The 15,449-nt window shown below is 44.9% G+C and overlaps 1 protein-coding gene across 1 annotated transcript in view; it reads left to right on the plus strand.

The window, feature by feature from the left end:
* Positions 1-15,449, plus strand: part of LOC122562790 (transmembrane protein 233) — a 198,022-nt gene that overhangs the window by 155,571 nt on the left and 27,002 nt on the right. Inside the window, exon 2 of the mRNA XM_043715981.2 lies at positions 9,821-9,955. Coding sequence (XP_043571916.2) covers positions 9,821-9,955 — 135 coding nt within the window. The remainder of the gene's footprint in view (positions 1-9,820; positions 9,956-15,449) is intronic.

A 15,449-nucleotide genomic window follows, 5' to 3' on the forward strand; every position in this document is an offset into this window, starting at 1 on the left:
TGTTACAACTGGACAGGGTGTTGGTGTTACAACTGGACAGAATGTTGGTGTTACAACTGGACAGGGTGTTGGTGTTACACCTCGACAGGGTGTTGGTGTTACAACTGGACAGGGTGTTGGTGTTACAACTGGACAGAATGTTGGTGTTACAACTGGACAGGGTGTTGGTGTTACACCTCGACAGGGTGTTGGTGTTACAACTGGACAGGGTATTGGTGTTACAACTGGACAGTGTGTTGGTGCTGCAACTGGACAGGATGTTGGTGTTACAACTGGACAGGGTGTTGGTGTTACAACTGCACAGAGTGTTGGTATTAGAACTCTACAGGGTGTTGGTGTTACAACTGGACAGGGTGTTGGTTTTACAGCTGGACAGGGTGTTGGTGTTACACCTGAACAGGGTGTTGGTGTTACAACTGTATGGGGTGTTGGTGTTACAACTGTACAGGGTGTTGGTGTTACATATGTACAGGGTGTTGGTGTTACATCTGGACAGGGTGTTGGTGTTACACCTCGACAGGGTGTTGGTGTTACAACTGGACAGGTTGTTGTGTTACAACTGGACAGGGTGTTGGTGCTGCAACTGGACAGAATGTTGGTGTTACAACTGGACAGGGTGTTGGTGTTACAACTGTACAGGGTGTTGGTGTTACAACTGGACAGGGTGTTGGTGCTGCAACTGGACAGAATGTTGGTGTTACAACTGGACAGGGTGTTGGTGTTACAAATGTACAGTATGTTAGTGTTACAACTGGACAAGGTGTTGGTGTTACACCTGTACAGGGTGTTGGTGTTACAACTGTACAGGGTGTTGGTGTTACACCTGGACAGGGTGTTGGTGTTACAACTGGACAGGGTGTTGGTGTTACACCTGAACAGGGTGTTGGTGTTACAACTGTATGGGGTGTTGGTGTTACAACTGTACAGGGTGTTGGTGTTACAAATGTACAGGGTGTTGGTGTTACAACTGGACAGGGTGTTGGTGTTACAACTGGACAGGGTGTTGGTGTTACACCTGTACAGGGTGTTGGTGTTACAACTGTACAGGGTGTTGGTGTTACACCTGGACTGGGTGTTGGTGTTACAACTGTACAGGGTGTTGATGTTACAAATGTACAGGGTGTTGGTGTTACAACTGGACAGGGTATTGGTGTTACAACTGTACAGGGTGTTAGTGTTCCACCTGTACAGGGTTTTGGTGTTAGAACTGGACAGGGTGTTGGTATTACAACTGTACGGGATGTTGGTGTTACAACTGTACGGGGTGTTGGTGTTGCAACTGTACCGGGTGTTGGTGTTTCAACTGTACAGGGTGTAGGTATGGCAACTGGACACGCTTTTGGTACGGCAACTGAACAGGGTGTTGGTGTTACAACTGTACAGGGTGTTGGTGTTCCAATTGTACAGGGTGTTTGCGTTCCACCTGTACAGGGTGTTGATGTTAGAACTGGACAGGGTGTTGGTGTTACAACTGTACAGGGTGTTGGTGCTGCAACTGGACAGAATGTTGGTGTTACAACTGGTCAGGGTGTTGGTGTTACACCTGTGCAGGGTGTTGGTGTTACAACTGTACAGGGTGTTGGTGTTACAACTGGACAGGGTGTTGGTGCTGCAACTGGACAGAATGTTGGTGTTACAACTGGACAGGGTGTTGGTGTTACACCTGTGCAGGGTGTTGGTGTTACAACTGTACAGGGTGTTGGTGTTACACCTGGACAGGGTGTTGGTGTTACAACTGTACAGGGTGTTGGTGTTACACCTGTACAGGGTGTTCGTGTTACAACTGTACAGGGTGTTGGTGTTACAACTGCACAAGGTGTTGGTGTTACACCTGTACAGGGTGTTGGTGTTACAACTGTACAGGGTGTTGGTGTTACACCTGGACAGGGTGTTGGCGTTACAACTGTACGGGGTGTTGGTGTTACAAATGTACAGGGTGTTGGTGTTACAACTGGACAGGGTACTGGTGTTACAACTGTACAGGGTGTTAGTGTTCCTCCTGTAAAGGGTTTTGGTGTTAGAACTGGACAGGGTGTTGGTATTACAACTGTACAGGGTGTTGTTGCTGCAACTGGACAGGATGTTGGTGTTACACCTGGACAGAGTGTTGGTGTTACAACTGCACAGGGTGTTGGTGTTACAACTGGACAGGGTGTTGGTGTTACAACTGGACAGAATGTTGGTGTTACAACTGGACAGTGTGTTGGTGTTACACCTGAACAGGGTGTTGGTGTTACACCTCGACAGGGTGTTGGTGTTACAATTGGACAGGGTTTTGTGTTACACCTGGAAGGGTATTGGTGTTACAACTGGACAGTGTGTTGGTGCTGCAACTGGACAGGATGTTGGTGTTACAACTGGACAGGGTGTTGGTGTTACAACTGGACAGAGTGTTGGTATTAGAACTCTACAGGGTGTTGGTGTTACAACTGGACAGAATGTTGGTTTTACAGCTGGACAGGGTGTTGGTGTTACACCTCGACAGGGTGTTGGTGTTACAATTGGACAGGGTTTTGTGTTACAACTGGACGGTGTGTTGGTGTTACAACTGGACAGGGTATTGGTGTTACAACTGGACAGTGTGTTGGTGCTGCAACTGGACAGGATGTTGGTGTTACAACTGGACAGGGTGTTGGTGTTACAACTGCACAGAGTGTTGGTATTAGAACTCTACAGGGTGTTGGTGTTACAACTGGACAGGGTGTTGGTTTTACAGCTGGACAGGGTGTTGGTGTTACACCTGAACAGGGTGTTGGTGTTACAACTGTATGGGGTGTTGGTGTTACAACTGTACAGGGTGTTGGTGTTACATATGTACAGGGTGTTGGTGTTACATCTGGACACGGTGTTGGTGTTACACCTCGACAGGGTGTTGGTGTTACAACTGGACAGGTTGTTGTGTTACAACTGGACAGGGTGTTGGTGCTGCAACTGGACAGAATGTTGGTGTTACAACTGGACAGGGTGTTGGTGTTACAACTGTACAGGGTGTTGGTGTTACAACTGGACAGGGTGTTGGTGCTGCAACTGGACAGAATGTTGGTGTTACAACTGGACAGGGTGTTGGTGTTACAAATGTACAGTATGTTAGTGTTACAACTGGACAAAGTGTTGGTGTTACACCTGTACAGGGTGTTGGTGTTACAACTGAACAGGGTGTTGGTGTTACACCTGGACAGGGTGTTGGTGTTACAACTGGACAGGGTGTTGGTGTTACACCTGAACAGGGTGTTGGTGTTACAACTGTATGGGGAGTTGGTGTTACAACTGTACAGGGTGTTGGTGTTACAAATGTACAGGGTGTTGGTGTTACAACTGGACAGGGTGTTGGTGTTACAACTGTACAGGGTGTTGGTGTTACAACTGTACAGGATGTTCGTACAGCCACTGACAGGGTGTTGGTACGGCAACTGTACAGGTTGTTGGTGTTACAACTGTATAGGGTGTTAGTGGTGCAACTGGACAGGATGTTGGTGTTACAACTGTACAGTGTGTTGGTGTTACAACTGTACATGGTGTTGGTGTTACAACTCTACAGGCTGTTGGTACGGCAACTATGCAGGCTGTTGGTACAGCAAATGTACAGGGTGTTGGTACAGCAACTGTACAGGGTGTTGGTACAGCAACTGGACACGGTGTTGGTACGACAACTGTACAGGGTGTTGGTACAGCAACTGTACCTGGTTTTGATGTTACAACTGGACAGGTTGTTGGGGCTGCAACTGTACAGAGTGTTGGTGTTACAACTGTACCGGGTGTTGGTACAGCAACTGTACAGGCTGTTGGTGCTGCAACTTTACCGGGTGTTTGTACGGCAACTGTGCAGGGTCTTGGTACAGCAATTGTACAGGGTGTTGTTATTACAACTGTACAGGATGTTGGTGTTACAACTGGACAGGGTATTGGTGCTACAATTGTACAGGGTATTGGTGTTACAACTGGACAGGGTGTTGGTGCTACAACTGTACAGGGTCTTGGTTTTACAACTGTATAGTGTGTTGGTGCTACAACTGTACAGGATGTTGGTGTTACAACTGGACAGGGTGTTGGTGCTACAATTGTACAGGGTGTTGGTGTTACAAATGTACAGGGTGTTGGTGCTACAACTGTACAGGATGTTGGTGTTACAACGGTACAGGGTGTTGGTGTTACAACTGGACATGGTGTTGGTGCTACAATTGTACAGGGTGTTGGTGTTACAACTGGACAGGTTGTTGGTGACACAACTGTACAGGATGTTGGTGTTACAACGGTACAGGGTGTTGGTGTTCCAACTTGACAGGCTGTTAGCACGGCAACTATACAGGGTGTTGGTACAGCAAATGCACAGGGTGTTGATGGTGCAACTGTACAGGGTGTTGGTGTTACAACGGTACAGGGTGTTGATGTTACAACTGCACAGGGTGTTGGTGTTACAACTGTACAGGGTGTTGGTGCTGCAACTGTACAAGGTGTTGGTGTTACAACTCTACAGGCTGTTGGTACGGCTACTATACAGGGTGTTGGTACAGTAAATGTACAGAGTGTTGGTACAGCAACTGTACAGGGTGTTGGTACAGCAACTGGACACGGTGTTGGTACTGCAACTGTACAGGGTGTTGGTACAGCAAATGTACAGGGTGTTGGTGTTACAACTGGACCGATTGTTGGGGCTGCAACTGTACGGGGTGTTGGTGTTACAACTGTACAGGGTGTTGGTGTTACAACTGTACAGGGTGTTGGTGTTACAACGGTACAGGGTGTTGATGTTACAACTGCACAGGGTGTTGGTGTTACAACTGTCCAGGATGTTGGTGTTACAACTGTATAGTGTGTTGGTGTTACAACTGCACAGGGAGTTGGTGTTACATCTGTATAGTGTGTTGGTGTTACAACTGTCCAGGGTGTTGGTGTTACATCTGTATAGTGTGTTGGTGTTACAACTGTCCAGGGTGTTGGTGTTACAACTGTATAGTGTGTTGGTGTTACAACTGTACAGGGTGTTGGTGTTACAACTGTATAGTGTGTTGGTGTTACAACTGTGCAGGGTGTTGGTGTTACATCTGTATAGTGTGTTGGTGTTACAACTGTACAGGGTGTTGGTGTTACAACTGTATAGTGTGTTGGTGTTACAACTGTGCAGAGTGTTGGTGTTACAACTGCACAGGGTGTTGGTGTTACAACTGCACAGGGTGTTGGTGTGACAACGGTACAGGGTGTTGGTGCTGCACCTGAGGATTCTGGGGATTCCTGATGAAGGGCCTTTGCCCAAAATGCCGATTTTCGTGCTCCCTGGATGCTGCCTGCCCGGCTGTGCATTTCCGGCACCACTCTAATCTTGACTCTGATCTCCAGCATCTGCAGTCCTCCCTTTCCTCTAACCTGAGTATTCTGTCCAGTTTTGGACTCTATCGGTAATGAGGCATGTACTGCACCGGAGGCTGGTCATAAGAGATTCGCTTGGCTGGGATGAAGGGTTTGACTCATCAAGAATGGCTGAACAGGTTTGACCTTTATTCATTAAAGAAGCGATCTTGCTGAAACACACAAGATTCTGAGGGGTTTGATTGGGCAGATGTTGAGATGTTTCCACCAGTTGGCCTGTTCAAACCACCCGGCATAGTTAAAGGGAGATTGTTTAAAACTGAGATGCGCGGGAATTTCTCCTTGCAGCGGGTAGTGAACAGAATTCTCTGCCCCAGAACACTATGGGGGCGAGATCACCGGAAGTGTTTAAAGAGGAGATAGATTTTTCAAATATCAGAGACAAGGGGCTCTGGGCAGCTGCCATAAAAGAGGATTTGAGGCCTGCAGCAGGTCAGCCATGACCTTGGCAATGTGGGGCAGACTCATGGGTTCTAATTCTTAGGTTGTTAAAAGCAAAGAGAGAAATGAAAAAAGGTGAGTTCAAAATGGAAGCAGAAGAAAGGACAACGAGAAACCTTGAAGTAGAATTAGAAAATGGAGACGTGAGAGAATAAAGAAATGAGGAAAGAGGCAGAGAATTAGAAGCAGTCAAGTTTAAAGCTTGTTCATTGAAGGGAAATAATGAGGATTATCTTGTACCTTTGACTTTGCAAAGGATATTTGCTTGATACCTGAACATGGTGAGGGAGGAGTGGAAATGTACTTTGTGGCTGTTCAGACAGTTGCTACAAAACTGAAATGGCCGACAGAAATTTGTACTATTCTCCTACAGAATGTATTTGTAGAAAAAGCTCTGGAGGTGCACTCACCTCTTCCAGAAGGCCAGTCAGGTGACTAAGAATGTTATTGTCCACGTCTATGAGTTAATCCAAGAAGTCTGCAGACAGAAATATTGGAAAGGAAACAAGGTCCAATATTTGTGAAGGTTTGCTCGAAAGAAGAAAATGTTTGTACATGAATGAAAGTTGAAGAAGGCTTGGAGAATTTTAGGGAAGGGATTCTGGTGACTGAATTAAAAAGCAGTGACCGTAAGGTCCCACCTGGACAACTGTAAAGTCAATACACAGAAATGACAGGTGGTTAGCATCTGTTGTGGAACCGTAACAGGAATGGGTGCAGTTGTGATACTCAGAAATGGGGCTTTGATAATAAAACAGCAACGATGAAGGCACGGGTGCTCCTCAGGTTAGTAACTGAGGAAGGCACGGGTGCTCCTCAGGTTAGTAACTGAGGAAGGCACGGGTGCTCCTCAGGTTAGTAACTGAGGAAGGCAGGGGTGCTCCTCAGGTTAGTAACTGAGGAAGGCACGGGTGCTCCTCAGGTTAGTAACTGAGGAAGGCACGGGTGCTCCTCAGGTTAGTAACTGAGGAAGGCACGGGTGCTCCTCAGGTTAGTAACTGAGGAAGGCACGGGTGCTCCTCAGGTTAGTAACTGAGGAAGGCACGGGTGCTCCTCAGGTTAGTAACTGAGGAAGGCACGGGTGCTCCTCAGGTTAGTAACTGAGGAAGGCAGGGGTGCTCCTCAGGTTAGTAACTGAGGAAGGCACGGGTGCTCCTCAGGTTAGTAACTGAGGAAGGAATGGGTGCTCCTCAGGTTAGTAACTGAGGAAGGCATGGGTGCTCCTCAGGTTAGTAACTGAGGAAGGCAGGGGTGCTCCTCAGGTTAGTAACTGAGGAAGGCACGGGTGCTCCTCAGGTTAGTAACTGAGGAAGTCTGAAGGGTTGTTCGATTCAGATGTTTGAATTATGTTGATTTTACCGTAACAGTATTGAAACTGAAATCAGTTTTGTTGCTATTGGCTTTATGGGGATTCCTTCTCTTAAAAAAAGTTATCAGTCTCTTTGGGAATCGTAACAATTATTTCAACTTTGATGATTGCAACTCCTTCTTAAATATTGGCAAAAATGAAATTAAGATAACGGAGGCTTTGCTGGGAGTTTGGTGCAGTCATCTATCAGTGATTGCTGACAATAAACGTCCCCTAGTTTATGGGAGGTATGATGGCCCATTGGTTAGCACAGTTGCCTCATAGTACCAGGGAGCCAGGTTCAATTCCAGCCTTTGTGACCGGCTGTGTGGGTTTCCTCCCACTGTCCAAAGATGTGCTGGTGGATTGATCATGCTAAATTACCCCTAGTGCCCAGGGATGTGTAGGCTGGCTTGATTAGCTATGGGAAGTGCAGGGTTACAGGGATAGAATTGGGGGTGGGAATGCCCTTCGGAAGGATTTGATGGGCTGACTGGCCTGTTTCCGCATTGTAGATATTCCGTGATTTGGGCTATAACATGAAATTGCTGATGGTGAATCCATAGCTCCATCTACACCTTGCCTGATTTTAATTTCCTTTAACATCAACATAGAGACTGATACTTGAATTGTGATTGGTGCAGATAATGAGGGGAGCTTTAACTTCCCAAGTGGGCAGTAAAGGAATTTAACATTTCAAAATCTGATAGCTGACCTCCGTCTGCCTCAATCATAGTATTCTCTGGTTTTAAAGAAAATGTGTTGGGGGGTGTTGGAGGCATTATTTCCAATCAAAAGACGATCAGTTCTTAAATTATTTAATGAGTCTGTGTGGATGAAATCTGAATATTTGTACTTAACAGTTCTGAGAGTCTTTCCTGGGCTTAAGAAATTCAGTAGCTGTAGGGAGGTGAGGTAGACTCACTTTGTTCTGCTTGTGGGTCAGTGGGAGCAGGAATACTTAGCTTTCAAAAACTAACCTATTTCCTTCCCCATCATTTCTTTCCCCTGCCTAACCTAAAGTTTTTCCAAAAGCCCCAATCTCACCAGCTGCGTCCTCCCTGTCTAATGCCCACAATCACCTCTCCGACCTGTAGGCCTTCCCATTGGACAGCTGGCCTGGCCGGAAAACAATGCCTAAACCTGCCATTTACATTGAGAGAGCCTCTGTGTCACCCGCATTTCTGTCTTCCCCAGCAACTGCACGGTCTCATTTCCTCTGTGTATATAGTGGGGCCAATAAGCCACTATAATTCGAGACTTTGTATAATGTCAAATGGCTTTTATGCATTTAACAGGAGGAACAGCCCAGTAATTTAGTTCTGGTTACCTATGTATGAAAAGGATTGCAACCTGTGATCCAGTAGAGTATTGCTGCGCATTTAGACTGGTGCTGCAGTCAGTGAGCCCTCCAACTCCTTGATCTAAGGTACATGACAGACTTTTAAACTTAGTTCATTGCAGCAATGAGCAGGATGCTCTGATAAACCACTGAATTTCCTGGGGTGTGCACGTGCCTTGGGAATATTTGGTAGATTTCCAGGTTGGAGCATGGTGATGATCTTGTGCGAATTAAGCAGCCGCGATATGTTGGGACACTTCAGATTGCATTTCATAATGTCTTTCCCTTATGGTTTTAAGAGGAAGTGGCACCCATTAAAAAAAAATAGACCTGACAATCTGATTTTATTTAGAGAGAAGGGGGCCATGTCAACTTTGATGTGTAAGCTATGTTGACAATGGAAATACTAAGCAGGAGAGATGTAAAGCAGGCTGCTCATTTGCCACCACTGTTATATTTCTAATGCAGTTATAATGCAGTGTTAACGTACAATTTTTTTATAGAAGCATTGTCAGACAGCAGTAGATGTGGATTCACAGGATGGGGCAACAGGACATCAGAGGGGCAAAAGCTTGTTCAAAGAAATGGGTTGCAAGAATTATCTTAATAGGCAAGAGAAATTGAGAGCCAAAGGGATAGAGCTTACACCCTAGAGAGCTGCAGCTGCCGTCTGGGGGCGAGGACAAGAATCTCAAACCCGGTGAAAATGTCCAGACCGCCTCCCAACCCAAGCACGGTGGGCTCCCTCGAGTTTGAGGCACTAGCTAACCAGACCCGACTTCACTTCAGCCTCCTCCCTGACACAGGCATTGCTGCAGTTAGCAGGCAATACTAATGAAGGAATGGGCACAGAAACAGAATTGGAGGAGCACAGAGGGTGGAGGGGTAGGGAGGGTAGGGTAGGAGTTACAACTCTGTGGTAACGTGAGGAGTCCGTGAGAATGCGAAGATTTAAATCGATATGCACCGGACTGGGTGTGAATGTAGGTTGCTGAGTGTGGGGCTGATCAGTGAATGGGACTTGGTGTGAGGTAGGATAGCAGGAACCCAAATTTGGATACATCCAGATTGATAGTGGGTGGAGAACAGTGACCGAGCTGGCTGACAGTGTGTCATGATAGTCAAGACTAGAGGTGGGAAAGGCCTGGGTGGTTTTAGCAGCAGATGAGTTGATGCAAGGTGGAGACAGGAGACATTACAAGGTGGGGGCTGGGATCTTGCTGACAGAGTGGGGGCTGCAACATTCACTGGACAAGTACTAGTCTAATCACTAACTCAAATCATATAGCACGGTTTTCTACTAATGGTTGCTTTTTGTCCTTCAGGCTCTACACAGCTACAATGAGGGAGATATCGATGGAGCCAAAAAGCTAGCACACATAGCGACACTAGTTGCCATTGCAGCCATTATTATTGGATTATTAATTATCGCAGTCTCTTGCATCGTTCACTTCTCTCTGGTAGGCTCTATTCACTTTGTATCTTTTAACCTGGCTGTGTTTAGAAGCACATTTAATGATGAGTTGAAGTGATACAATTTGCTTTGTAATCTGCTTTGGTTCACAGCAAGGACTGGCATTTTCTACAAAGGCTTACCAGAGATTTCTTGGGTCTCAGGGGGCATAATAATATCGGTATAAGAATCTGACGTCAACAGTCAAATCCTATGATGCTGGACTGGTCACTGTGAAGTTTGTGATTGGTTGGGTGTCACTCAGACTGGGAATTTTACAGAATTCAGCCCCTGATCTGTGCTGAGTTTGTTGACTTTAGTTCAGTCAAGGCACTACAATTAGCTTCAGTGCTCCTGAGCTGGAGAAAGGATTAGTGTACAATCACTTTTACTACAAGTGACATGTCTATGAAACATGGAAAATCAGAACAGGAGTAGGCCATTTGGCCCTTCAAGCTGACCTCACCATGCAATATAATCATGGCTGATCATCCAGCTCAGTTCCCCCATTCCCTTTGATCCCTTTAGCCCTAAGCACTATATCTATCTCCTCCATGACAACATTCAATACTTTTGTCACAGCCATGTTCTGTGGCAGGGAATTCCATAGGCTCACCACACTCTGGGTGAAGAAATTTCTCCTCATCTCAATCCTAAGTGGCCTACCACATATCCTTAGACTGTGACATTTGGATCTGGACTCCCCAGTCACTGGGAACATCCTACCTATGTTTAACCTGTCCAGTCCTGTTAGAAGTTTGAAAGGTTTTTAATGGAGGATGGTCATCCGAAGGTCCAAGGCCTAATGTTCCTGACCTCTGAAGTGTTCCCCGACTGAGAGGGAACACCCCTGCCTAGTGATTGTTGCATGGTGTCCATCTGTTGTCATAGCATCTTTAGAAATAGAACCAGTCTGACTCAACAGTGGGACACAGACAGACTTTAATCTCACACACCTTTAATGCATTGTCTGAGCTGAGATGGCATCTATTGTTAGAAAAGCTGAAACTATCTTGAGAATGTAACTGAGAAGGAGATCTGGAATTTGCATATTAAAGAACCAAAACTAACATATCCCATTCTAAAAGATGAAAGACTTAATCTAAATTTGTTTAATATATCATTACAGCTCCGTGACCCTTTGCTATAAATTCTGTGTCTTGTTCCACAACCACCTGATGATGAAGCAGCACTCCGAAAGCTAGTGCTTCCAAATGAACCTGTTGGACTATAACATGGTGTTGTGTGATTCTGCTCATATATCTTATGGTCTTATTCCGGGAGATTTCAGGCGTGTTCGCAGAACCAATCCCTGGCCACTGAGTCAGAGCTGAAGTTCTGTCTTCCTGAAAGTTTTACTCATCCTATGAATTAACTAACTAGTGGGATAATGACAAACAACTGTTTTCTTTTTGCAACAAGTTACAGGATTTCTTTACTGAACAGCCCTCAGTTTAAGCCAGGTCTCGCAGACATGGGAATATAATAGGAGAGGCTGCAGTGACTCCTCAGCAGAGAGGATGGTGTTGTCTTTAGAAAGGGAGCATGTTCATGTGTCGAGATATTCGGGGGATCAGTTCAGTGATCCTGCACTCCAGCAGGAAGCTGCGTTCCAAGAGGATGCAGTTCAGAGAATTAGAACGTTCACCCTAACCTTCTTTCCCAGTCAGAAATCACATGACACCAGGTTGTAGTCCAATAGGTTTATTTGAAATCTCGAGCTTTCCAAGCGCTGCCCCTTCATTGTGTGACTTCTGACTTTGTCCACCCTGGTCCAACACTGGCATCCCCACATCATAGCTCCTCTCCCAGAGAAAGTCCCCACAGTGTGGAAAAAAGGTCATTTGGTCCCAACTGACCCTCCAAAGAGTAACACACCCCAACTAATTCCCCTACTACTCTACATTTACCCCTGACTAATGTACCTAACCCACACATACCTGTGTCTGAATACTGGAGTCAATTTAACATGGCCAATTCACCCAACCTGTACATCTTTGGATGATGGGGGGAAACCAGAGCACATCCAAGTAGACACAGTGAAAACGTGCAAACTCCACACAGACAGTGACCCGAGGCTGGAATTGAACCCGGGTCTCTGGCGCTGTGAGGCACCGTGCCAACTGAGTGCGAAGTCTCTGAATTTCTCCTTTATTCTGGAGCCATCACTTACTTCAGATTTTTTTATGTTTGCAGTTTCTGAATAAACAACAGGGAAAAAAATATAAAAAGATTAATAAAGAAAAATAACATTAAGTGATCAGCATCACGATGTATTCAGCAGGTTAGCAACACAAAAATAATAATAAACCACTATATGTTTATTAAGACCAAAAGATAAGTTTAAACAAATCAACAATATCATTAAAGGGTCATTCACATCAGATAAGAATGGTGACCATTTCGACAAAGACTGAGTCCTGGTGGCCTTGTGGTATTATCACAGGATTATTAATCAGAGACGTAGGAATGTTCTGGTGACCCAGATTCGAATCTTACTATGGCAGATGGTGGTATTTGAATTCAGTCATACAAAACCTAGAATTGAGGGTCTGATGATAATCACAAATCCATTGTTTAGAGAAAACTCCATCTGGTTCAGTAACGTTCCTAAGGGAAGGAAACTGCCACCCTTACCTGGTCTAGCCTACAAGTGACTCTGGACAATTAGGGAAGGGGCAATAAATGCTGGCTGAGCTGGTGATGCCCTCATCCTGTGAATACAAAGAGACCCATAGCTGCTTTATTAAAGCTGATCAGGGGGGATTTTTTAGGACCTGGAGATCAAGTCTTACAGGCTTGACCAAGGCTGCACTGTTACAGCAGGATGAAGGATCATGTCTGTTGGAGGCTGAAATCAGAAAGATGTGCAACAGTAATATCATGATGGAGAGGCCCCTTCCCCTATATAGGGGATGGGGAGAGGCAATTAGGGAGCAGAATGGAATCTTAAGCACTCATCCCAGACTGATACAAGCGAGCACTGCAGATAATGCAACCATCTCCTTATACACAATAATTTAAAGTGGGCAAACCAAAGACAGCAAATTGAGGTGGACAAAAGTGAGTCTCGAACTTTTTGGGTCCCTTTCTTGTTGAAAGAGATGCTGTTTTACTTAAAGTTGGAAATCAGAGAGTGACAGAAAGTTGTTACAATGGCCCATACTGGAGTCCAGTTAGACCTTCACAGAAGGATCCAAAGCAATGAGTTGGGTATGAAGATGTACTTTCAGTAAAGTGGAGGTCCTTTAGTTACACAACCAGATATGGTTGGATTGACAGAAAAATCTAGAAGCTCCATGAATTGGGAGTTTACAGATCTGCATTCTCTGACTGCAGCAAAGCAGGAATTTTCAGGACTAATTCATCGGGTGATAAACTTGGAGCTATAAATTCGCAATTCACTGCTGAAACCATACCATCAACCAACACCTCGAGTGAGAGCAAGCTCACTTCTCTTAATTGAACCAATGAGAAAGGGATCCAGGTTTTAGATGTGCCTGGAAATCTGGTTGGAAGCATGTGACAAAAGGAAACGGCAGATCTAGAGGAGCCACAACGAAGCCCCTTGATTTGCTTTTCTGGTTCTGTATTAGTCAAGCCATAACCTTCAGCCATTCTCGTTCATGAGTGAACAGAAACTGATACAGAAACCTCACATCCTTCCCCTGCAAGAGGATAATTGTAGGAAATTAAAGTTTTTAACCATTGGGATGAGCACAATCAAACATCTCATTAACAATTTCCATTTGTATGACATAGTTAACGTCAAAAACAAACCCATTTACCTTTCTTAAAACTGGGTCCCGTCAGGAGGAATTCATAAAAACTTCATCAAGGTGATGGGTTCTTAATGAGGTCTTGGGGAGACGGCATTTAAGGAGGGAATTCCAAAGTGTATGGTGAGGTTATCCTCGCTTTTTAGGCAAATCCAATAGGGGCTTTTATTCTCTGTGGATACTGAGTTGCATACAGATACAAGCTGGTACCTGCTCACAAGTAAGTGAGAAAATCGAAGAACATATAGGTGACACTGCTTCCATTGTGCAGTGTAAAATGAACACCCTGACTGACAGCTACTCAGCACCACAGCACAAATGCAACATTCAAGCTTTGTTGAGGCACTGGTTGAAACGGGCTTGGTGATCCCGTTCAACGCCATCTTCCCATCCAAGAGCCAGAGTGTTTGTGCAGAAGCCTGATGTGCGATAGTAAGATCCATGAGTATCCTCACCTTGTTTCATTTGCTTACAGACCACCTCACCTGGTCAGAGCAGTACAAATTCTTCAGCTTATATTATTCGAAAGCTGTATGAGATGTTTAACAAATTAGAGTTGATTCTTTTGGCTTCAGTTCTTATAGTTTAGCACCTGCTTTCTAATTCCAGAGATTCATCCTGGTTTTCATGTTGGCATGTCCACTCCTCGGCTAGTCACCCTCTTCCCTCCTCTCTTCAGCTCTCTCTATACGTAATTAAGACCCTGCTTAAGAATGACCTCTGTGATGAAGATTTTAGTCACACCCCCTTTTCATATCTCCTCGTTTGGATTGAAAGCGAGCTTTCTTTGACACTACAACCTTGAACATCTTGAGATATTTTCCAAAGTTAAAGGTGCTTCATAAGTGAAAGGTGTTATCGCCTTGGCTTCATTACCCACAGTCGGTATTCCCAGATCCATTCCTGGCTTTGGCACCATGGTTTTGTTTAACAAACACAGGCCCACCATAACCCAGAATTCAAGGATGGAAGTCAATCTTAACATCGACAGGAACAGAGAAAACATTTTAGCCGGAGTTGTTTGACACATCAAGCAGTGTATTTTCTCTTGATCGGACCATTTCCCTGCTTGATCTTCCGCTCTATAAGATGAGCTTTGAATGAAACCCCTGAGCTGAGGATAGTCAAAGGAGGTTAAATTCTGGAAGGAAGATAGGTGTAAAGATATTTGAAGGAAGAATTGCAGCTTGCTCAGTAATGCTGATTACCAGCTCAGTGTTGATTTAGCGTGAAGAACTGTTGTTTAAAATGCTCTATAATCATCTGAACAACTTAAAATTGGTTTGTTTTTGAAAAGCTACATAAGATGCATCTCAATAGGAGACTGCACTGTGCAGACGGAGGAGTTGCTCAGTGAATCACTGCACTCCAGCAGATTAATAGCCCTCTTGAAATAAATTAAATGTGCCTGATTATGTTTATTGGAAAATATATTTTTCTTGAAGAGTATTAATTCAAAATGAGGTATGACAGTCTGTTACCTAACTTTCAAATCATTCTGCAGATATTTTGGAAACATATAACCCACAAACATCCAGGCAGAGTTTCACTTCCAATAATTCCAAAGGTTTGCTCAGGCCATAACCTTTCAAATGCAGGTTTCCAGAATTTTTGCGATTCAGAAAAAGATCATGGGAGATCCACGAGGAGATAGAATACTGTCTGTCCGTGTATCCGATGCTTTTGTCTTTATTGATAGACTAGAATATTCTTTCAGTTGTT

Source organism: Chiloscyllium plagiosum, unplaced genomic scaffold (genome assembly GCF_037043375.1).
Source record: "Chiloscyllium plagiosum isolate Xiang-an unplaced genomic scaffold, Cpla_swu_hap1 HiC_scaffold_24, whole genome shotgun sequence".
Taxonomy (NCBI): domain Eukaryota; kingdom Metazoa; phylum Chordata; class Chondrichthyes; order Orectolobiformes; family Hemiscylliidae; genus Chiloscyllium; species Chiloscyllium plagiosum.